Source organism: Falco cherrug, chromosome 6 (genome assembly GCF_023634085.1).
Source record: "Falco cherrug isolate bFalChe1 chromosome 6, bFalChe1.pri, whole genome shotgun sequence".
Taxonomy (NCBI): domain Eukaryota; kingdom Metazoa; phylum Chordata; class Aves; order Falconiformes; family Falconidae; genus Falco; species Falco cherrug.
In genome coordinates this window covers 52,652,438-52,676,802 of record NC_073702.1, presented here as the reverse complement: position 1 = coordinate 52,676,802, position 24,365 = coordinate 52,652,438, and the positions used below count along the sequence as shown (strand labels likewise).

Genomic DNA, 24,365 nt, shown 5'->3' with positions numbered 1-24,365 from the left:
TACATCTGATGAAACTAACAAAATTCAAAACTGATTGTATTTTTTAATTATGATTTAACTGGTTTTTGCAATTATAGAGCTAGTCAAAGACACTCACAGACCAGCATAAAGCATTTCTGTTCTCTTGCATATTTTCTTTTTGGATTAAAAAAAGAATAACAATTTAATGGTAAATATTTTGACATATAAACAAATGTCCAAGTTATTGTATTTTTTGAATTCACTGGCATTTTCCTGCCTGTACATACTAGTTTTCTGTGAAATAAGTATTATGAGATGGAATTTCTCTTAAAGTGAGGAAGGTGTTGGCTGCAGGAGCTACTCATCAAATGATACAACCTCATAAATAGATTAATACCTTTTATCTATGAAAACAAATTTTCTGGTGCTATGAATAATGCTATAATGTTGTTGAAGAATACAGCAAAGGGATATTTGTATTTTTTCATTTATCTTAATAAACAGGTCTATATAAATGTTAAATATTTGTAACTAAAACCTTCAAGTATTTATACTTGAATATTTAACTGTGGCAGCATCTGAATATTTATTCTTATGCAAAGTGCATATTTTTTCTTCTGAGTAACCCTTTTTACTTTTTGATTGTGAAGTTATCTATTAATTCTTTTTGGCATACAAATACCTTTAAACCTTTCTCTACAAAAGGTATCCTGTCTGTCTGGAAGGCAAAGTTAGGTTTCTTTGTGGACAGATGAGGAAACAAGTATTGAGAAGACTACACATACCTACAGTATTATCTGTATGTTAGTGGCAACCACTTCTGTATTTCTCAGGCATCTGATTTACCCATTTTTAGCCAACTGACCTTTCTCAATCTTAATGAAGAGTGGGACATGTCAAAGTGAACTGAAGCTTCAGCCTAGAATTATGATCCTAAAGGATGGGGAATATTTAGAAGCTCTGATGAGACCATATGTGTTTCTAAGTTAGGGATTTGTGTCCCCTTCTAGTTAATTCATGTTTTGGAGAGAAATCAGGGAACAAAGAGTAAGCTGGATAACTTCACTTTCATAACTACACTTAAATTGCTGTGTATCAGCAGCAGTGAAGTTGTTACTATTGTATACCAACCAGCCCATTGGTAAGCTCATGTCTTTATCTTTCCAGGTTAGAGTAGCACATGATGCTGTATCTTGGGCTGCACCTTGATTTGATTTAAGCTAAAAGTACTAGAGAAGGCAAGTACCTTCCTAAGTTGAGTTTCTCATTTGCATTTCTTAAATCAGATTGAACTTTTTAGTGACAAGAAATACCTTCATTTTGTGAGCATGCTCCATTTTTCAGGGCACTCTGTTTCTGGTTTAGGATTTTTGATTGATGCCTGAACAGGGTAATGATAGAAATACATTCTTGGGTTGGATATGGGTACATGATGATGACGATGAGGGTTGTTCTTAAATCATTGTTTTGAGGGAAGGGTTAAAGTTACTGGTAAGTTTTGTAAATTTTTAGATCTTCAGAAGCAGAAAGGATATGATAAAAGCTAGTAACTTGTTCATAAAAGAAGAATTGAAACAAACATAACTTGCAATCTGCCATTTTACCTTATAGAAGAATGTTTGTATGGGATTTCATTGTCAGGACATCAGCTTATGTGCAATAAGAAAAAACAGTGGTGCCTATGCAGTTCTATTAGAGTAGGGTCTTAAGTGTGTAAGTGGTGTGCTTTGTTTTCCCATACAGTACATAGGAAGTAAACTAAGAAGTTAGCATTTCAGCAAGAATTGCTTCAAAATTAATCATATAAGTTCAGTCCTTAGGGAAGAATTATGCTACTGGAACAAACTCAAAAGTAAAACCTATTTCAGAATTACTTTTCTGGATCCTCTTCCATTTGATTTGGCTTTCAAGCAGTTCTTCCTCTTTTCTTTGATGCTTATGAAAGATAGTACTTTGAATAAAGGCTTTCATCTATACCTGAGCTGCTTCATAATGTTGATAGTTTACTGGAACTGTAATGTCTTAAGGATATTGTTGTGGAAATAGTTAGATGTCCTCAGTTAATGCCTGAAGTAACAACATTGCCCTGATTGGCCTGTATCCAAGGGTAGCTCAACACTAAGTTCTGCTCAGGCATAAATTTTTCTGGTTTGCAGGAAGAATGTTTACAGGTAGCTATCTTTGCACAGGGATTAGAGAATGGAAGCAGGAGAATGAATGGTGCGATACACATGTAGTAGACTGAGTTCTGTGGCGTTCTTGAAAACTTCCTGGTTATATACATCCATATGCTACTGTGACTTCTGCCTGATGCAGTTGCATGTACATGGTAGCATTGAGTGGGCTTTTATGCAAATCAGCCTCTAAACAGTTGATTCACACCCACCTAAATATATAACATATGGAGACATCTTCTATTTGAAACCTAAGAGCAGTAGTAAAGCTTTCATACGTAATTTGTTGTTGTTGTTGTTACTCAGAAGGAAATGGACTTGAGGAGTTGTGGTGCTTGTGCTTCCATCAGTGCGTTTTCCCTGAATCATTTCCTGAAGTAACTTTTGAACCTGTTGAAAACTTAATTAGATTTGACAGGAAAGTTGTAGTCTAAATTTACTAAGCTTGTACCAACTTAATGGAAACTCATGAGCGTACAAGAGAGGGAAATCCAAACTATTGCCTTAAGGAAGGCAAAAGACATAGCATGAGTTCACCACCTGCCTAATCTGCTTGCTGATCTGCTGGCTCCTCAGCATGCAGCAACAGGCTGCCACAACGCATGGATTGTCCTACCTTGTACAGACACTGGAACCTGAAATGGTACTTGCTGCCTCGTTTTCCCAGCCAGTGGTAGAGGCACAAGGGCAAGAGGCAGGGGTAGAGTGGGGAGGAGGACATGGTGGGAGAAACTATTTTGAGGGCTGGTAAAAGTGTTTTGGTAGTAGAGCACAGAAGATGTATGTAGCAAGACAGACCTCCATGGTATTGCTATGGGTGGTACAAAGTACAAAATCCACAGGATGGCAGACTTTCTTTTCACGTAATGGCTTGTTTAGAATAAGCAGTCCATTTGTGATATATGTGCAGCTTATGAATTGCCTGTGAAGTATGTGTAAAACAAACAAGAAACTATCAAGAAATCAGGGAAAAAATACACTTTTAACAGTTCCAGTGAGAAAAAGTTTAAGAAAATGCACTTGTTAGGTTACAGGGTGTATACAGTCAGTGCACGTGTGACTGCCACTGTGAGCTCTAGTTTTAATGTACATAATATAGGTAAAAATGGCAGTTCCGTCTAAGTGGCACACCTGTGATTATACAGGCTGTACAAACCCTGTAATAGACCCTAAAAGCATATGCAGTTGTCTGGCCCACTGCTGAAGTTCATGCTCCCAACCAATTCAAATAATGCAAGCACAACTGTTTGCTGTGAATGCATCTTCATTTTTCTGTACAGCTATCGTGATGGGGTAAACACCGTCTTAGAAAACCTGCATTGCACTTTCAGTCTTCAGAATGTGATGGAAGTTCACTCTGAGGAAAATATTGTTGTCACCATGCTAGTTTTGGAAGCTGGGCTGTAGATAGTGTTTTTCACTTTGGACTGCGAATTTGTTACAGGAGCCATCACTGATTTGTCATCAGTGGTTGTCAGTCCTGAAACTGTACTTTTTTTTTTTGACTTTCAGTAGTAGTTTTTATGTCAAAAACCCACAAGTCCCAGACAGCCTGTGGAACTTAAACTAAGTTGGAGTACTCAAACTATACTCCTTCTGACTTTTTGCAAGCATGACTCCATACAACAAACACCAAATTGGCCTTCTATTTTTAAAATTTATCAGAATTTTTTTTCTAAGTTTTTGTAGATCTGAACTTGTTTCCTTTAATCTTAGTTTTCAGTTATGAGCATCTGTCTTTCAAGAGTTAGTAGACAACTAACGTGGTAAGGAAGGCTACCACTATTACTTAGAAACAACAAAGATTTGTTTCCTTATCTTCTTATGAACAAATGTGAGAGGATGAAAATGCTGAAATGGTCTTTTGCTCTTCTCTCCTGCAAACTAGGCTGTTTATCTTAGATCTCAGCTACTAGGAAAAAGTTAAGAGGGTTGTTGCTATAGCGTAGCCATTGTGCTGATACCACTCTGCTCCTTTATGAAGGAAATAACATCTACATGTTAAACAAACTGACCCTGCTGGCTCCAATGTTTGCTATTTTACCTGAATTGGTTTGAGCACACAGTGCTTTCAGTTTAGTTGGTCTGATAATGAAGTGTTCTTATTAGGTATTGTCACTTTCCCCAATAGGAGCAAGGCAGAGACACCTCTGTGGTTGTTACAAAAGTAAAGCATATGATTGAGCGCTATGGAGAAGTCTGAGCTGTAGAAAATTCGATTACAGCTGCCAGCCCATAAAATGTGCTGTGCTTTGCAGCCTGTGGACTTTTCTAAGCAGTACATACAATGCAAAAAAGAAAACCAAATCTTTCTTTTGTGCCATCGTGTGGTGTCTTGTCAGTGTGTTACTATTTGAAAGTTCTATTCCTGAACTCTTTTTTCAGGACTGAGATTTCTTGTACCTGTACTTTCATCCCATCTTCCCTTATACTTCTCTTATCCTTGCTGTTAACAGCATTGATGGACATTGCATCTAATGGTGCAGCAGCTGAGAGAAGTAGAGCACTTCAGAAGTCTATTTTCTAAGCATTTATATCAACAAGGCTCAAAAAAAAATTGCTTTTTGAAATATAAGTTAGTGGAATTAACCATGTAATGCAACTGATCTTTTTAATACAAATTTATTATTAAATTGTAATATTAAATTCTATTCTACAGGAACACAATCTCAAATTTGAGACTGGGAATGACCAGTATCTCTAAATGGATGTGTAATTTGCAGTAGATAAAGACCTTGTGGTGAACAATACCAAAACCAGAGAAAAATATAAATTTTGCTAAAGTTTTTCAGGCATAAAATTCCTCAGCCATCAAGAAATATAACAAGAGTATTCTAGCCTACATTTTGTTCTGTTTTAATAATGTCCCAATGGCAGCTCTTTGGTGCCAACTTTGATCTCAGTTTCTGCAACAGGAGACAAAGATCATTTTGCCCAGTGGGGTTTAATTTATGCAAATCAGCAGATGGCTTTGCAGGAATATGATTTGTTATGTTTCCTAAGTGGATGAGTTTGCTTTTTTAAATACCCTGGCAGCAACAGATTTGTCAATATCTTGCATTATATTTTTGAAATGGCCTTTCAATTACTTTAATTGTGGTTTGTTTGATTCCCCACCCCCCCATCCCCTTCTCTCTCTCCCTCCCTCCCTCCTTCCTTCTCTCTATAGATTCTGGGATTTTTCCAAGCCTAACCCTTTGCTGGAAACAGTCGAGCATCATACTGAATTTACATGTGGACTGGATTTAAGTCTTCACAACCGTGGTCAGGTAAGGGCTGGGGTGAATTTACTTTTCACTTGCCTATTTATAGCCATTGGGGTCATGGCTGGACTGCAGGACTCAGATCCTGAATAAGAGTCACCAGATTGCAGAAAGCTTCTGGAAGTGAGTCTGGATGAATGCTTATTAAATAAACCTCGCTTCATGTCCATTTTTATTTATAAATCAGTTACTTGCATTGGGTGGGAGAGGAGGGCAGGACAGACAGAATTGCAAAATCAGATAGCTGGAAGCCACAGTGAGCTCAGGGAAAATGAGGTAGTTTTGTTTCGGAAGGAAGAGTTAATAGAGAAGGGCCTAGAATGATCTGAGATACAGAGCTTTCTATATCCAAGTTAAACATTGGTAGTGTCACACATGATACCTAGACCTGGTTTGTTATAATATTTGGAGTACTAGAAGAGGCTTAATATGTAGTTAGAATTCTAAACCCCTCAGCTGTTGACAGGAATGAATGGAACCTGTTTTATCACGGACACTTACTTATGTTCTGGTGGTTCTAGGATTCTCCTCTGCTTCTGTTGCTACAATCATTTCTGGTTTGTAAACAGAGGATTGTTGTTTGTAGTATGAAGTGTTTTTTCAGGCAAGAAAGGCAGAAAAACTGAAGTAATTATTTGCTTTAAAACAAGAAAGCCTGTGGTTTTCACACAGAAATTACTGTCACCAAGTTAACTATAACTAGTGCACTACTGAAAGTGCCACAGATATCATTTGCATCTAGATTCCTTTCTAATTCACAGTGAAATAATCTTTTTACCCCAAATTAAAATGACTTGTAACATCTGCATTGGAATTCTGATTGGACAAAGCAAATAAGACCATCATAATTTCTGCTACTCATAAAAGACACAGGAGAAAGGTGTACATTTGGCAAAATACTTAGCTTAATGCATATGAAACCATTCTAGCCAAATGCTAACTTGAAGAGTTTTCTGCCTGGTTGCTTGTTCCTTTCATTCTGTTGCCTCAGAGGTGCTGCGGTAATTGTTCACGAGGCCATGCTGTGAACCACATAGGGAAATTTGTAAGGCTGTAAAAAAAATTCTTAAGGTTCAGGTTATTTTTCATCAAGGCAGGGCAAGAACAGCTTAAAGGCCAGTTGCTGGGAACTAAAACTTTGTCCCAGGTGAGTGCATAGCTACAATTCTGGCTGAATTAGGTCCAGAGGAAGCAGCAAGCATAGTGTAGTACATTGGGGCCTTACTGTGCTATATCACTGCAGACTCTGAGCCCAGTTCAGCTTTCCATGAAGCTGGTGTGGGTTTTGCCATGGATCTGAATGAGGCAGTAAGATTTGTCTTCCTTTTGTACTGAGGATGTGATCACATCTTGATCATAAATCCGTTGCGAAGCATCCTGTGTGTTACAGAATGGGGCTCAGTGGATGGTGTTTCTGACTGACTGGCTAGATATGACTTTTTTTTTTTTTTTTGGTATGATTTACCTGTCAAACTTGGGAGTTGCTGCTATGTGGATATTCTTTTGTAGCTGCAATGTATGGAGTGCCCTTCTTGGAACAAGTAACTGCTCATTGATGATAGATAATGAAAGGAAAGCGAACAGCTGCACATACACTTGTATGTTGGAAAAAGTAAAATAATGGTGTACATACCCATCTACATTAGGGCATTCATGAATCCAAGTATTTTTTTCCACACAGAAATTCTACAAGTCCAATGTTGGACTTAATGCACAAAATCTGTAAATCTGGGGTGCATATCCATACACGCTGCATGCCAATGTGCTTTCCAGACAGAAGCTTGGCATCTGCAACAGATATAATATTCCTCTGTTTTTTTTCTACTGAGTTGATTTAATGTATTGTGAAAGTTGGATATCACAGCAATGCAAACTGTAAACATTCTGATTTTTAAAATAAATTGAAAAACTTCTGATAGAATTAAACTGTAACTACAGAACACAGGGAAAATGTAACCTCCGTTTTTAAAAACGGAAAGAAGGAGGACCTGGGGAACTACAGGCAAGTCAACCTTACCTCTGTGCCCAGCAAGATCATGAAGTAGATCCTCCTGGAAACTATGCTAAGACACATCAAAAATAGGGAAGTGACTTGTGACAACCAGCATGGCTTCACTAAGGGCAAATCGGTCCTGACAAATTTGGTGGCCTTCTACGACGGGGTTACAGTGTATGTTGGTGGATAAGGGAAGAGCAGCTGATACCATCTATCTGGACCTGTGCAATATATCTGACGCTGTCCTGCACAACATCCTTGTCTTTAAACTGGAAAGACATGGATGTGATGGATGGACCACTTGGTGGATAAGGAATTCTCTGGATGGTCGCATCAAAGAGTTGCAGTCAACGGCTTGATGTCCAAGTGGAGATGAGTGTCAAGTGGCATTCCTCGGGGGTTATTATTGAGACCAGCGCTGTTTAATGTCTTTGTTGATGACATGAGTAGTGGGTCAGGGCAATCCGAAGCACAATTACAGACTGGGTGGAAAATGGATTGAGAGCAGCCCTGAGGAGAAGGACTTGGCAGTGTTGGTTGGTGAGAAGCTCAGCATGACCTGGCAACGTGCGCTTGCAGCCCAGGAAGCCAAACATATGCTGGGCTGCATCAACAGGAGTGTGGCCAGCAGACCAAGGGAGGCGATTCTCCCCCTCTAGTCCACTCTTCTGAGACCCCACCTGGAGTGCTGCGTCCAGCTCTGGGGACCCCAGTGTAAGGAGGACATGGACCTGCTGGAGCCAGTCCAGAGGAAGGCTGCAAAGATGATCAGAGGGCTGTAGCCCCTCTCCTATGAAGACAGGCTGAGAGAGTTGGGGTTGTTCAGCCTGGAGAAGAGAAGGCTCTGGGGGGACCTTATAGCAGCCTGCCAGTGCCTAAAGGGGGGCTACAGGAAAGCTGGGGAGGGACCTTTCACAAGGGCATGTATGTAGGGATAGGACAAGGGGGAACGGCTTTAAGCTGAAAGAGGGTAGGTTTAAATTAGCTATAAGGAGGAAATTCACTGTGAGGGTGGTGAGGCACTGGAAGGGGTTGCGCAGAGAAGTTGTGGATGCCCCATCCCTGGAAGTGTTCAAGGTCAGGCTGAACGGGGCTTTGAGTGACCTGGTCTAGTGGAAGGTGTCCCTGCCTATGGTGGGGGGTTGGAACTAGATGATCTTTAAGGTCCCTTCCAACCCAAACCGTTCCGTGATTCTATGAACACTTACTGAATGGTTGCTTCCGGTATGAGCACTTGCAACCTTTCCCTAGCTTCTAGATCAATTCAACACAGACTATTTGCTTGAATTTTCTGTTGCTTATCCCAGTGTGTAGCTTCCTTCATGTCTTCTCTCTATCGAGACCTGATAGTGATCCCCATTCATTGTTGTTCTACGTGCATTTGTATGATTTGTGATTTTCATTGTGTGCTTTATAAGGAGTTATGACTCGAGATTTGAACTGCTTCTCCTCCTCCATGCATGCACTGTATTTTATTCATAATGGACAAGCTATTCATTTATAGTCAAATTAAGTACCATTCTGGTCATTAACCTTTGCTTACATTCTTAATGATATATTTGTTGTCTAGCCAGACGATACTTTCTTTGGCTTTGTCCAATGAACTTAAGCATTTTTAAAGTAGCTTTTACATGTCAAGGAAAAAAGCCATCTACTTTCCAAAAGTGTTTGAAATAGTTGCTGTGGTCTGATCTAGGAATTGCAAGACATTCCTGTGGAACTGTTCAAGCTTTGAACAGAATCCATAGACAGAGAGTAGGTACATGCAGGCAAGCTGCTGCTTGTACAGTATCCTGGTAAGGGGAGGCAGCATGTGGGAGAGGGATGTGGCCATAAGGATTGGGTCCCAGGTCGTGATGGTAAGTAGTATTTAGATAAAACAGAAAACTCCTTTGTGCTTAAATAAGATTCTGATATTGATTCTGGAGTATCTGCCTCTACATAAAGTGAGTGTTTGTTGAAAGCTTTGCATTTTAATAAAATCAACTGTTGCTCGGTTTGCAGTTTTTTTCCCACCATAATGTTGGGTCAGGTTCACAGCCATTTCAGACAGCTAACAAACAAACGTTCAGGTGCATAGAAAAAAATGTGTCTTTTACAATGCAAAGCGTTAACAGAAATGGCCCTCATGATACTCGGGGCATTTCTCTGTTAAATTGGCAAGTGCTGATGTGAGAGCTTGCAAGGCAGGTTGCCTAGGAGAAAATACTCCCAACTCCAGCTTTCAGCCAAAGTATCTTTGATACACACAAGAACAGTGACAAGACCCTAAGCACCAAATATCTTTTGAATTTGTAATGGTGTACAGTATTCAGAACTGAACAAATCCATTTACCCTGTCAGCAGTATGAAGAGTATGCAATTTTTTTAGACCAGACATGCTAGTTCTTTCCAAAATTTTGGGATAAGAAAAACAATTAAAGTTTGCTCCTTTCCATATACACTAGATAGTTATGTAGAGAATATGAAAATGGTAATCAGATATATGGCATTCCTCGCTAGGGGCTGATAATGCTAGACCATATACTGGAATTATACTCTGTAGCTCACTGGGTTTCTTATTTTTCTTCTGATACTTACTTTCCCTGTATGTGATCTGTGAATGTTCTGATGAATTAAAAGTATAATACTCCTTTAAGCCTAGCTTTTAGTGGGGTTTTGCTGTGCTTACCTATAACATCTAAGCATGAATGTAACTTATTTTGGTATTATTTGTGCAGCTTTATTTAAAAGCAGCCTTTTTCTTCTGTTGTGGGTCGAATGTTACATGGCAGTCATGAACTAATTTTAAATGTCTTTTAGGCAATCCGTCAATGACATGGATGAAAAATACAGATAACTGTGAACATTCACCACTTCTTGTCTTGATTCTGAAATTATTTTAATAAGTATATAGAGAATAGAAAATACAAACGTACCATGAATTTCTTTTAAGTGATGGACAAAAAATACCAAACCCTTTCTGTTGTAGTTCTAAAGCTGTATTTTGCTCAACACAAATGTAAGAAAAAACGAAGGTCTGAATTTTATTTGATGACCTTTTTCAGCCTACACCTCACGTCTGTTCTGATCTCTGTAAAGCAGCCAATGGAAAGTATAAAATAATGTTTTTCACTGAGCCACGCTTTCTATCTTATTGCTAGGACCGTGATGAAGTATCTAATGGAAACAGAAGAGGAATCTTTCCATTTCTCTATACTTTTATGTTACAAACAATGCTGTTATTCCTAAATTGCAAGGATATGTGATTGTCAATGGAAGTGATGGCAAGTAGTGTAGTGGCTTAGAACACTTGACACATGAAGAGCAGATTAGACATCTATGACGTGCCAAGTTAGAACAGGACTTCAACAATACTGAGGAAACTTTGGAAACTGTTCTGTACTAAATAAGGATAAACCAAATGTCAGTTCTCTAGTCCAAAATTGTCTGTTATCTGAATGCATGTTAAAGTCTAGGTTTTAGAATAACTAACATGAATATTGATCATTTACGATTCTCTTTTACTGTGGTTTTGTGTGTTTGGATAGTAATTATACTACAAATGGGTAGCTAGCTGTCTAAATAGCTGTTTGTGTCAACATAGTCTGGGAGACAAACTTGTTTTCTTGAGCCCTCCATGTGCCTGCACCTCCTTGTGTAAGTAGATTAGTTCACATAAAACAGGTTTCTCTTATTTCTTCAAAGCACCTGGAGCTCTGGGATGTATCCAGTGCAAGAAAGGGCCTGGCCTCTGTTATTCTGTATTGCATTTGGAGATGGTGAGGGGCAATACAGCAATACACACACACAATACCAGATAATATAGAGACAGTGGTAATACCAGTGCAAGTACCCATGAAACCAGTCTTATGCTCTGTGTTACACTGTCTTTGTGATCCAGCTTCCCTGAACCTCTACCACCTTCTTCCTAAAGCTGTGGGGTATCACCAGCATGTTGTGCCATGCCAGAGGCAGATAGAACTGAGCAGAGGTGCCTGCCTTGTAGCATCAGTCTGTTGATCCCATGAAATGCTGCTGTACTGACGGTATCATGAGTTTTCTTAAGGCATCAGTATCACTAACATTAACATTTTAAGAAAGCTGTAATTTCTTACTAGTTGGAGGGAGGTCATAGCCAAACTGTATACACTTAGCTGCATCCCCTGAAAACAACTGAAATCTAGTTCTAAATTCTTCCATCTTTATGGAAAAAATTTTGATCATCTGTCAAATTTCAATTTACAGGTTTATTCTGCTTGTACAGTTTACAGATATGCTCAGCTTGTGCAGTATACTGCATTAGCTATGCCAACACAGCAAGCAGGGGAGTGGACAGGAGAGGGGCTGCTGAGGATGGCTTAACCAGTAGAGCCAAATATAAATGCAGATGTCTTTAGTGATGCTGTTTTGCTATGTATTTTGCTGTTAATTTAAATTAATTGTACACCCTCAACAGGCCCAGAAATGTTGACTTTCACGTAAAAGTGGTCACATCTTGCGGAAGTGTACAGAAAAACAGAGACTTCCTTTGCTTCTTTTCTTTTGATCACTTGCTGTTATCTTTTACACCTAATTGCCAAGGAACTGATAGGTTCCACCCAGCTGTTGTGGCTATCACACTGCTGTAATTATATCTCTCTCTGTACTTCATTTTATGGTCCTTCTCCAGGATGCTACTAAAGTTACACAGTTAGTGATCCTTTGAGATCCTACTTACTTAATTTCAGAGTGGATTATTGCATGGAAAGATCAAAGTTAACCAGCTGCAAATGTTAAACCAATTTGAACTCCTTTGCAGAATTGGAGGAGGGAAGGAGGTGACATTTCTTCCTGGTGCTTATTGTATCTTTCCCAAACTGTTAAAATTAAACTTTCATTGTGTAAGTCAAAACTAATTCATGACTAATGGTCACTTTCTGCCAATATCAGAGGAAGTCTCATACTAAGCTGTTTGGGAAGGTTGCTGTCAGGCATCACAATTCTGTAAAAGCTGCAAGTGTACAGAATGCAAAATGCACTTCAATTTTGATTCTGAAGTACTGGGAAGAGGTGGGAGGCAGCAGTTTCTTACTCAAGAAATGCATTGCTTGTGCTTTGTATTTGATTGTGGCCTACAAAATACTTCCTACTTTAGTGAGCCTCATCTTTTAGTCAATGTAGTGAATTTTATTTTCTGCACAATCAATAAATCTGAGAATTCCCAGTGAATTGCACTAGTAAAACTCAATGGAAGACAACAGGATTTTGCAGCTGTTACTGAAAACATTATTTGGTTTATGATTATCTGTGATTAAATCCCAAAAGGAAATAACTTAGCCTAACTCTGAGTTAAGGATGAATTTGACAATTGAATAGGGTCATTAGAAAACAGTTTCACTGCATGTACGTTGCCTGCATTTGGGGTCACCAAGGTCAGTATCAGCACAGAAAGGCATTTTGCAGTTCCAATGTATCTTCTACAGAGCTTATGATTTACTTTACTGATTAAAAACAGTTCTTGAAAGGCTGGGGAGATGTCTTTCCCCTTTTTATAAAGTAGGAATTGCTATAATTTTTTTTAATTATTTAATTAATTTAATTAATTGCTATAAATTTTGTGGAGATCCCAAGGATTTCTCTCTAACCTGCAACTTGTATCTCAATTTCCTTTGCATCTTACTGATGAAATCCATACTCATAGAAATACGTAGCATGACTACCAAGTTGTCTTCCTGTTGCTCATGTCAGAGCAACAAAATAAATTCTGGGACAGCTCCATGTTCTTTAGATCAGTTCTTTGTGAGATATCTTTGCAATCTGAAGAATAATGCCCCTTGAGTCTTTTATCTTTTCTCTCCTTAAGAAACACATTTTTTAAGCAGTATTTGGAACATCTGTTTCTGATAACTGTAGTTTGAACCTAGATCTTAGTAAGAACTTCTGGTCCAGGGTTTGTTTTTACTGGAAATAATAAAACCAATGTGTGTTTTTTCAAAAGTAAATTTAAAAATGGTGTTATCGCACATTGAAAATAAAAAAGTGTTTATTTACAAACTGTCATCACTTTCACTCTCTTGTAAAGGTAGTCATTGTGTGCAGTTCAGCCCCACAACTGTTGACCAAACAAAAGGCCATACAAGTGGTTTGGATAGGTATTCAATGCGTTTAAAACTCGTATGTGATCCATTATGCGCTTAACTAATCAGTTTTAATGATCACCTGTGAAAGTAATTTGATGAGTAGCAAACCTAATAGCTTGCTTTATCTCCACTTAATCTCCAGCCCACACACAAAGAATGCTCGGGACCCCTCAAAAATACCTAAGAATGATATAGATATACCATTAAATTCTGTATGAAATGACACAGAAGATAAGAAACTACAAGAGGAAGGGAAACACCAACATTAATGGGGGAGAAGAACTGAATACTTTTCCTGTTGTCTCTTCTACAGAAAAAAATACAGGTCTTAATTAGTTTTATTTGAAAGTGGGATGGGGTGGAGGAGAGTAGGTCTCTCTCAGACACGTTTTGCGTATTATCCAGTGATTTATTATGAGCACTCTGGAAGGTGAATGGCACCAAGATACTTCTGGAACTACTAATCTAGAGAGGGCTGTATTTTCTGATTAATCCCCTTCATAAAGGAACTACTGAACTCAAAGTTTTTAGTTATTCTTTTGAATGTGTTTAATCTTGGTTAGGGCTTGGGGGGTTATTACACCTTCAAATATTGAAAAAAAAAAGTTAGCTGTTGACTTGGGAGCTTTCTCTTGCTTCCTTCTGAACAGTAAAGAGGCAGAATGTCATGCAGGTAATTGTACTAGACCGAACAGATTGCCCTTGGGTGCTGGCAAAGTCTCAGTCTATAGCAAAGCAAGATGATTGTGATGAATAAGAAACAGAGGGCCTGTCAGAGGAGTAAATCAGTTAGTGAGTCAATGGAAATGGCTTTGATAAATGGATGGATATCAATATTAAATCAATTGGTGGGAAACATTGTTATACTCTGAGACAAGGATAAACACTTCAATAAAATACAGGATAGCTGTTTCATTTGAGTTAAAATAGGAATTTCTAGTCAAGCAATCGGCTTTCTGTGATGACTGCATTTTTTTGTTTGCTTGCTCTTTGGCTTTACTTGAAAGGAAATACAGTAATCTCCATTTTATGTGCTTCAAATAGACTTGCTTAAATCTCTACCGGCAGATAACTTGGCATGATAATTATTCTGCAGTGATAACAGTACAGTACCCTTAGCATATATACTAGTACTGTAACTTTGCTACTACAATAAAAGCATTAGAGACAAGTAGTAAATATAATTTTGTTAGACTGCCTCTGTCCCATGTAGCTTTAGGCATACTTAAAATCACCAGGTTTAGTATGCTTTTCATATTTACATTATTTCTTGATGTGATTTACCAGTCAGCGTGAGGTAGAATTTTCCTGTTTTACAGTTAAGTTCTAGTTATTCTCCTTTTCCCTGCAATTTCTGATACTTGAAAGTTGTTATAGTAGAATTTTATTCTATAGTTAGAAGAACAATTTAGTATTCATAAATGATAATGGAAATTGCATGGCATATGGGTGTCCAAAATATTCATTAGTATAAAGATATTATAATTTATATAGTTCTTTGCAGCTGAAATAAACTGTCTTCTACTCTGTTTGCACTGTCAGCTTAAAAAAAAGAAAAAAGGTTTAAATCATGTACGCTCTTAATACTGAAACCAGTGAGATTTGTTTCAATCTGAGAGTAAAAATTGGCCCCAAGACAGTGAACATTTTCATAGAAAGACAAAGCTCCATGCCTTCATGTTCCTAATGGCGAGGACTCTTACCAAGTATGCAAGTAATATGCGAGTCTGTTTTCACTTTTCCCTTGTCCTTCATCCTTCCACAGGATTGTCTTTGCCTGTTAGTAATGTCATTTTATTAATCAAAACAAAAACTTTAGGAACTTGTGGCTTTTTTTATGCCGTATTTATTTATTGTGGTGTGCTGGATCAGCCCTCATCCCAGTGGAATTCCTGCTGCTATTTTAATATTTAAATTAAGTAGCATTCTGTTTCTTAAAAAAATACATGGCTAAAGTGCTTTAAAGTGGATATTTAAAATGGTCATATGTCACATGAGAACTGATATTTCTAGATGCTTTTAAAACGCTTATTTTCAATATCCTATGTTCCCCTTTTATGGGGAAAGGCATACAATGGTCTTAAGACCATTGTATAGGACAGGTCGTAACAAAAAAGGCAAAATGAAAGGAGAAGACATTTTGCAAACTGATGCAGTAGCTGCATGAACAGGCACTTCTCTTTCTGCCAGAGTTCATTTTAGTCATTTGTATCTGGGGCAGTGATAATCTATGAGATACTGCAAAGGGGCAGGTAGCAGCTGTCCATCAGCTAATGCCAGCTGCTGTGCTGTTCACTTACAGTCGTCCCCTTTCTCTTACAGTCTTGGCTGTATTTTGGAGAAAGTACTACAGAGAAATGGAAATGTTACTGCATTTTGTAATGCTGTTCTGTGCTGTGGTGTCCCAGTTTCCCATACATATCTGTTTGCGGTTCTCTGCGTGTGTGTCCTCATCAAGGTTTCTGGTATCAGTGTTCCATTATAGACTTCCTGCCGCACAGGAGAACTTGATAAACTGTTATTTGCTGTAGCTTTTAGTTTCCTTTTGTTTGCTGGTTATGTTGTCATTTTCATGTACCATCATTAAGTCAATGAGTTGGGCAAATTACTGCAAGTGATCCTTTTCAAACTCCCTTTTAATATCCCGTTTATTTTTAGTGTTGCTAGATTAAACAGTTCTGTAACTATATTTGTTCAGAGGCTACTTCAAGGATGCTAATTACATTGATAACAGGTGGGAATTCCCATGGGATTTTTTTCTGAATGTTATCTCTGTTTCTTGGGGTTTTATGAAAGTGGAAAGTGTTGCCTGTAGAAATACAAATACTGATCCAGAGCTGTAGAGAGTATTAAAAAAACCTGTGCTTTTATGTGATTGCCAGTTTCTACACAGTGTTTAGTGGAGAACTCAGATTTTCTTTTTGGTATGATTTGGGGAACTGCAATGCAGCAGAACATTATATTACACAAAGCTCTATTATGTTGTATGAATAGGCAGACACATTGTCAAGAGATTTTTTGATCCATTTAGATGTATATGGAAAGCACTTCAAATAACTAAGTAGAAGCAGCTAAGGAAGCAGTAAAAATGAATAATAGCGCAGTATAGTAAACACAAAATGGGCTAATTATAGCCTGAAATCAAATATTGAAGTTGGATTTCCAAATTTTTAGTGTGCAGCTGTTCGTTCTGGCTCTAGAAGAGAACAGGAATTGCAGTCTGCAGCAGAAGGAAGCTTGTTGTGCAGAGGATCCAATACTGTATCCTTTGTGATCCCAACTGGAAAGGACATAAAGATAATGCAAGATGGATTCAGCCAGATTTACTGGCATATGTTTGTGGGGCTCATCAGCTTTTTCTCTTTAGCTCTCCTCTTTCTTCTTCCCTTTGCCTTAGTTCTTGTCTCCCACAATATTTTGTGAATGTATATTACAGGTCATCTACTTGAGTAATTGTCAGTGTGGTTAACCCTTTCACTGTGTTACAGACTCTAAAGTGCATTATCAGATGCTTTTCAAACCTAAAGCTTTCTGTAGCTGCCTTCTGTGAAATCTTATTTGTGAAAATCTTTTAATACTGTAGAATTAGGTTAACCTTCTGGTTTTGTGATTTTTAGGTTCAAGCCTGCATTTAGAATAGAACTTGGGACTTGCAATTCAAATAAGTTTCAGTTATATTGGAATCAGCTGCTGGGTTTATAAGGTGCCACTGACAGAAGTGGCATCACTTCTTACCAGACTGTTGGGGTCTAGGGACTGCTTGAAGCAATACCACTACCCCCGATTCTCAACGCTCAGCAAATAGACAGTCTCTCTTCTCAACAAAAGACGATACAGTCATCTCACAGCTTATCTGTGTGAAACTGAAGTTCTGGCTTAATTCTTCAAGAAACTTCTCCATCATTTTGGTCAATTTCTTTTTCCATTCCTCAGCTCTCCATTAGGAAAAGGTGTATAAGAATTTCCCATACCTGGAAATATAAGAAAGTCGTTCAGATTTGGTCATTAAGTGTTTAACTATCGTCATAAAGGGTCCTGAGACCCTGCAAAGAGAAGAAACACCACAAGGTCTGGACTTTTGTGTGTCCTTCATTTCATTCTCAGTTATATTCTTGAGACTATTTGGACCAATCACTTGAGGCCCAAAGGTTCCCCGCTTTCCTCATGGAGAGTATGAAAAATAGGAGATTCTTAATTTTTATGCATCTCAGTAAAGTTAAGACAAAGCTTTAAAAACCAAACCCAATTGCATTATTATATAATTTTGAAGAATTGTAAATCAGCATTAACTCCACAATATGCATTAATTTCTTGTAAGTTCCTTCTGGTTTTGTGGAGATGACACATATAAAGGATCTAAATAGATTTTGTTTGCTTTGTAGGTGGTGGACTGTGCTTGGGATGAACTAGTCAAGATCTATACTCCATCGTGTCTGGCAGTTCCTGTCTAGAGAAAAAGTGGATTGGACCCACCAGGAACCTTTCTCTCTTCCCCCATGACCAGACTTGTGCTGAATTGTCAACTGTGTCACTAATCTTAGTGTCTCTGTTTAGGTAAAACTCTGTCTGAACAGAATGTTATGCACTTAAGCACGTGGAGATTTTAGGGCTTGGTTTACTGTACCAGTAAAACGTTCAACAGCTACTGAATGGCTGAAGAGTTACCATAGCAGATACGAGCTGGTGTCTGTAGAGCAGGATCACCAACACAGTTTTGTGATCTGTCTGGCTAATGAGAGCAGAAGCCTGAATCCTCTTGATCCTTACAAAGAGTAAAAGTAACTGGCAGTGTATTTTGAGATAATGTCGCTGTAGAAAAGAAGAGGAAAAAAGCATCTTTTCACTGTAAAGTACTGTAAAGTCAACTGAGGTTTGTACCACTTGGATGCATTTATATGTATATGTTTTGCTGTGACTCACTTTGCATTATGTTCTTGTGCAATATGACGAATACTCTTGATAGACAGTAAATGTCATACTTTATAGCCAGCTGATTCATTTGACCATTTTGATTGCCACTTCACAAAGATAATAAAGATTAGTTTAATATGTTTTTTCAGTTAGATGTCCTTGAGTAAAACAGTTGATGAAGTCATGTAGAAAGATAGTCTGATATTAGAGAAAACACTTAGGAAAAAATGAAATACAGACAACACCAATTGCATCACAATCCTCAGGATTTAGAGATCAGGCAACCAGCTCTCCTATTGAACTTGTCTTCTGTTTTCACTTAGAAAGTTTTTCCAAGAGGTAGAAGAGGAATGTGGCCATATATTCAGTGTTTCTGGAGCTCTGACAGCCTGGCCAAAGTGAAAGCTGATGTCCAGACCAGTTGAACCTACATACGTGCAGTGTAACTGCATGGTATAAGCATAGCAAGCAGATCCAGCGTGGGCAAGCTATTGCACTTAGAAGAATAAGCCAAACATGTTATGGGTATGTTGAGTACTTTGACTCCTCAGCCCACATGCTGGTATTTTTATCTGAGTTTTTCTGGGGCAAGTAGAGATGTTCAGGTTTTATGCCTCTCCAGTCTCCTTTGAATACTCTTTCGGGATCCAGCTGCGTGAGGCTTCTCTCTTGGTTTCCTGCTAGCTTTTGGGGTTTGGGGTTGGGGTTTTTGATTTGGGTGTTTTGTTTTCTTTTTTTTATTTTACCTTAAAGCTGTCTCCCTTCTGCTGTTACCCCATATCAACAAGCTTTACCATCAAAAGACTGCAGATCAGGTCTTTGCAGATCTCTGGTCAGGCTTTCATAGTCTTCTGTTAATGAATTGCTGTGCATTTCTGGGCTGTACCACTCGTATATCAAGCAACAGCAGACACTGCCAGATCTACTGGATGCTTTGAAGAAGTGAAAGAATTCAGAAGAGCTAAGACCTGCAAGTTGCAAGGAAAGACTGATTGTGCTGCTTTGGAGCATGTAGCCACAGGGAGATGAGCTTGTATTGATTTGGTGTTAGGGCAAGACTAAGAAACCCTCTTCTGCAACATGAGAATCTGGAACCTGGTAGGATCTAAGATTTTTCTGGGTCACTGCAAACTGACTCCAGAATGCCATCTTCTCAAGCTGAATGAAGAAGTAGGTTTTTTGGGTTTTTTTGATTTTTGTTTTTTTTGTGACAGTGTGCTGCACCAAATTCCATATATTTACTGTGCTTTAATTATGTGTGCTGAGGAATGATGCAACGATAAAGCTGTGCTGCATACAGCTTTCAGCAATATCGTGGACCATAAAATCTAATTTTAGGCATTAAAATTGATTATTTCAACTTTAATAGTTACTCCACCCTTCTGCTTTATCTCTTTTTTTCTGCTTAGATTGCCACTTACTTGTCTGAGTGAGTGGAACATTTTGGTGGGAGTATGTATTTTATATGCATGTTTCTGGGGAGAAGGATTGAGGGAGAGGGACATTCTAAATGCTGCCATAGCCTATCAATGGAAGGTCAAATGGAGAAAACCTAGCACAGCAGGGGCAGGAATTCTGACCACACACACTCAACATGTGGATTAAACCTTTTCTAAACTACCTTCTCTCCCCTCATATCCTGATTAGTGTCAGTGCTGAGGGTTGCTGTGTCTGGATTTAATTCTCTTGAAAAACGAGTGGATCCAGAAGATGCACAGAGTAAATAAAAATTGTGGCCTTTAATCTTCCTGCTTGATCTTTGAATGGAGGGAACGTGCTGTAACATTTCTGCATTGTAACAGAAAAAGTTGTTGCTGATTCTTAATTCTCAGGGAATGGTTGCTATAGTTGTTGTAAAGAAATACTTTTTATTTTATGACCATAATACTAGCTTCTCTTTTTTTTCCATTTACTGAAACAGATCTTTAACAACAACAGTCTTAAATATGTAAAGTGTTCTCCTTTTAAACTTGCTTCTGTGGAAGATTTTGTTTTACGGGAGCTCATAGATTTCTCCTTGGTTCAGGAAATATATTGATTACTCATGTTCTGAAGGAGTGGATTTGCAATTCTACAGTGCTATTAAATTAATTGCACACAATATCTTTGGCTACACTCTTTTGTTCACTTCCCAAATTAAGAAACATTGGTCAAAAAGTAAATGCAGTGAAAGATACTGAGAGTATCTTTTAAGAAAAGAGTATCATTATCATCATCATGGTTTATGTCTTGTATGAATACTGGGAAACAGTCACATTTTTCCTTTGTACTTTTAGAGACTATATGCAACTTTTCCTAGCTGTATGTCAGCATTTTGATAAAGGAAAGCTATTTTAAATAGTTGTGTCTGCTTGTGCAGACTACGTGTCAGTGATGAACTGCCAAGTGCAGTGCTGGCCTCAGATTTTGCTGCATAGGCGTGGGTGTACTAAGCCTTTCAGTAGTACTGCTCAGTTTTGAATGTGCTCAAGGTCATGTGATGGGGAATGGATGTAACTGCACAATGCTTCCCCTATATACTTCATAGTTGCATTAGGCCCTGATTAAAGCAAACTGTCCATTAAACATTTTATATAGATCTTTACCATTTTCATCCAAGAAACCATTTAAAAAAATGATGTGCTTAGGAATTTGACATCAGTTTGCTCCACACACTGGTTTGTTTTGGTTTTTTTCTCATACCCATGTTATTATTCGTAGGTGAAATGCAGAACTGAGTGTAATTTGTATCGGAGGATTAAAGTTAAAGCATCATAATCATCTCATTACTGTAAGGAACCACAGAGCTATCCATTACTACGATCTATGCCCCACTGCTAGGTCAAAATTTTTTAACAATCAACTTATGAACTGAGCACTGTCTCTGGGCAAAAGAACAGCAGGTGTGAGGGAAGCTCCTTCACTGCAGTGTTAGCTCAAATGGTGTCTCTCTGTTGCTTTTTCCAACTCCTTCCCGGTGAAGTGCAGGAGAACTCTTCTGAGTGTGGAATGGTGGAGAAGCAGTGGGAGACTAGTACTGGGCCTGGCCTGAATCAATGTTGAGAAGGGGGTGGTTTGGCAAGGGGCAGCACCTTCCCCTCCTCCTCCCCTTGCTTTGTATGGGCAAAATTAGGAGTACCATGAGAAATGTTGCAAGAGAAGCTGGCCTTGCAACGCAGGTGAGTTCCAAGAGATAGGATATGGCACCTGGGACACACGCTCAAGTTCCCGAATTCAGTGTTAGTGCAGCCTCACGTTGTGAGTGCTGCGTGCAGTTCTGGGCCCCACAATTTAAGAAGGATGTGAAGGTCCTTGAATGCGTCCAGAAGAGGACAACAAAGCTGGTGAAGGGGCTGCAAGGAATGCCCTGCGAGGAGCGGCTAAGGAGTTGGGGCTTGTCTATTTTGGAGAAAAGGAGGCTGAGGGGCGACCTTATTGCTCTCTACAGCTTCCTGAGGAGGGGACATGGAGAAGGAGGTCCTGAGCTCTTCTACCTGGGATCTGGTGCTAGGACATGTGGGAATGGTTCAAAGCTGCACCAGGGGAGGTTTAGACTGAACACTAGGAAGTATTTCTTTACCAAGAGGATGGTCAGACACTGGAACAGCCTTCCTAGAGAGGTGGTCGATGCCCCAGGCCTGTCAGCATTTAAGAGGCATTTGGACAATGGCCTTAATAACATGCTTCAACTTGTTGTCAGGCAGTTGGACTAGATGATCATTGGAGGTCCTTTCCAACTGAACTGTTCTACTTTATTCGATTTTTTTATCCTTCTGATACACTTATTTTTCTGTTTCAATCAGGGAACTATTTAGCCCCCAAAGCAGGCTTGCAGCCTGATCCTCTGCAGTGTTAGAGACTCGCTTCTCTAGTGATAATTTCACTGGTGAGGGGGCAAGACTGTTTCTTCCGGAGGTTATGCTTAGGTGGAGTCCCAATTACTGCAGTATTTCCAGAAAGCATGATTAGATTTTTTTCATATCTGCACTTGTCAGAAGAACCTTTTCTTTCTCCCATGTGCAAATACTGTCACAGTGATCCGCCCATTCCTTTAAATTGTGCTGTGTGTGGGCTTGGGATGAGTCCAGCTGGAGGCTGGTGTAGATGCATTGGCACAGTTCTTCGGTGCATTTTGAAGCCAGACTTGATCTCCAGTAAGTTTGAATGAGTGTATCAACCTTTGTATGCCTTAATATTTCAAGCCACTTAACTGTGAGTTTACATTTTATGCTGCAGTGCAGCTGCTGAAGTGGGTGAAGGCCCCTGAGGGGGAGTGCCCCATGACACCAGGGAGGTGGCCACAGGTGGCATCTCATTTTGCCTAAAAACTTCTGGGTTTCAGTGCATGCTTTCTTCCCACCCTGAGTTAGCAAAGATTAAACTTCAAAGTAGCCTGATTGCATCTGTGGCTTTTGTGACTGAGGTAACCTGAGAAATTCAGATAGGTGTTACTCTCACCTTTTAAAAGGAGGCATACTCACACAGTCCTGGGTTTTTTTGTTTTCCAGTGGTTTAATGGTAATCAGTGGAGTTTTTATTCAATAAAAATGTAAGTACTTGAATATTATTAAAACTAAAGATTTGCATGTAAAAAGATGAAAATACAACTGCCTTGGTAAGAACCAGAAAGAGAACAAAATGGAAAATCAACTGTCGTGGAAAATAACTAAGTTAACACTTAAAAGGGAAAAAGGCAGTTTAAAATGGTAAGTATAAGGAGAATCTTCCCATAGATTCTGTAAAGATGAAAAAGAGGTGAAGGAGGAAAAGAGAGGCTGCAGTTTTGAGTCAGGTGAGGAGAACCCTCCCGTAGATTCTGTAAAGATGAGAAAGAGATGAAGGAGGAAAAGAGCAGCTGCAGTTTTGAGTCAGGTGAGTATTACTGTGGTCCTTATGAAGTCAGTCTTGTTCCTCCATTAATGTCAGGGTCCGTAATGGGAATGGGGAAAGGAAGGAAGGTGAGAAAATACCAGGCAAGTGAGAACAGTAGCTTTACAAAAAAATGAATAAATTGAAGATGGAAAAATAAAAGGCAGACAAGCTGGAGACAGCCCCTGGTGGGAAAGAATATTTATCAAGGAACACAATGTCAAAAAGTAGAAGGGAGGACTACTGTGTCTGCACCGGTGACAGGCAGAGCCTGTGGGTTTGCTGCCACTCCTCCATATTAGCGTGGTCATTCCGTGCACACTTGCTTGCCTGGCAGTCCTAACACCTGCACTGCTCTGGCTGAGAGCTGTGGGTGTGAGCACCTTCCTGCAAGTGCTGCAGGTCTCACCCAAACACTGAGCTGTACCAGAGTTTCCAGGGTAGTGACTGGGGAGAAGTATAGCTGGCTTTGGAAGCTGGATGTGTCTATGACATCTATGAACTGAACTAAGAGCGAGATGTAATATTTTTCTGCACAAATCGCACAGAAAATGCTTGTGCCTTTTTGATACTGCTGACACGCATGCTGTGCTTGTGCTGAATTCCGTATAAGCCCACCAGAACTGGCAATCCTTGTCAGGATCTGGTCCACTCTTTTTATGGTAAGTCTTCCAAAAACAAGCTCTGGGTGCCGAGCATGCCATTTTCCCCCAAGCTGGTTCTTTCTAACGCTGTTACTGTGGAGCAGGAGGAGGCTCGTTTTGTTTAAAATAATGATTTCGCCAATCTCCTATTGATGGTGGAAGGTAGTCTTACTGAGAGTGACCTGACGTGTATGATGTTAGGAGAAGGCTCAAGATTATAAGGCAGCTCTGAATAAAAGTGTAGTTTTTCATTCCCTGATGTTGTCTGGCACTGCGGGAGGCTGGCAGAGGGCTGGTTGTCCAAGAGAGTGGCTTTGGCTTTTCCTCGGAGTGGAGGTGGTCCACCCCGGTCTCCTGTCGAAACCTACACCCGGCAAGTGGAGGGAAGGGATGAGCTTATTTAAACTTCACCAGGCTTTAAAACGTCACTTTCGAAGGCGCTGGGTGATTACCAATTTTCAGGGACT

General features: G+C 39.3%; 1 protein-coding gene across 3 annotated transcripts in view; it reads left to right on the top strand.

Moving 5' to 3' along the window:
• PEX7 (peroxisomal biogenesis factor 7) overlaps positions 1-20,507 on the top strand; it is a 50,440-nt gene extending 29,933 nt beyond the window's left edge. Inside the window, exons 9-10 of one of the 3 annotated variants that reach the window (XM_055714048.1) lie at positions 5,305-5,404; positions 17,878-20,507. In XM_055714048.1, coding sequence (XP_055570023.1) covers positions 5,305-5,404; positions 17,878-17,946 — 169 coding nt within the window. In that variant the 3' untranslated portion in view covers positions 17,947-20,507. The other 2 variants (XM_055714047.1, XM_055714046.1) reach the window with 2 other exon arrangements.
• The last annotated feature ends 3,858 nt before the right edge of the window (positions 20,508-24,365 follow it).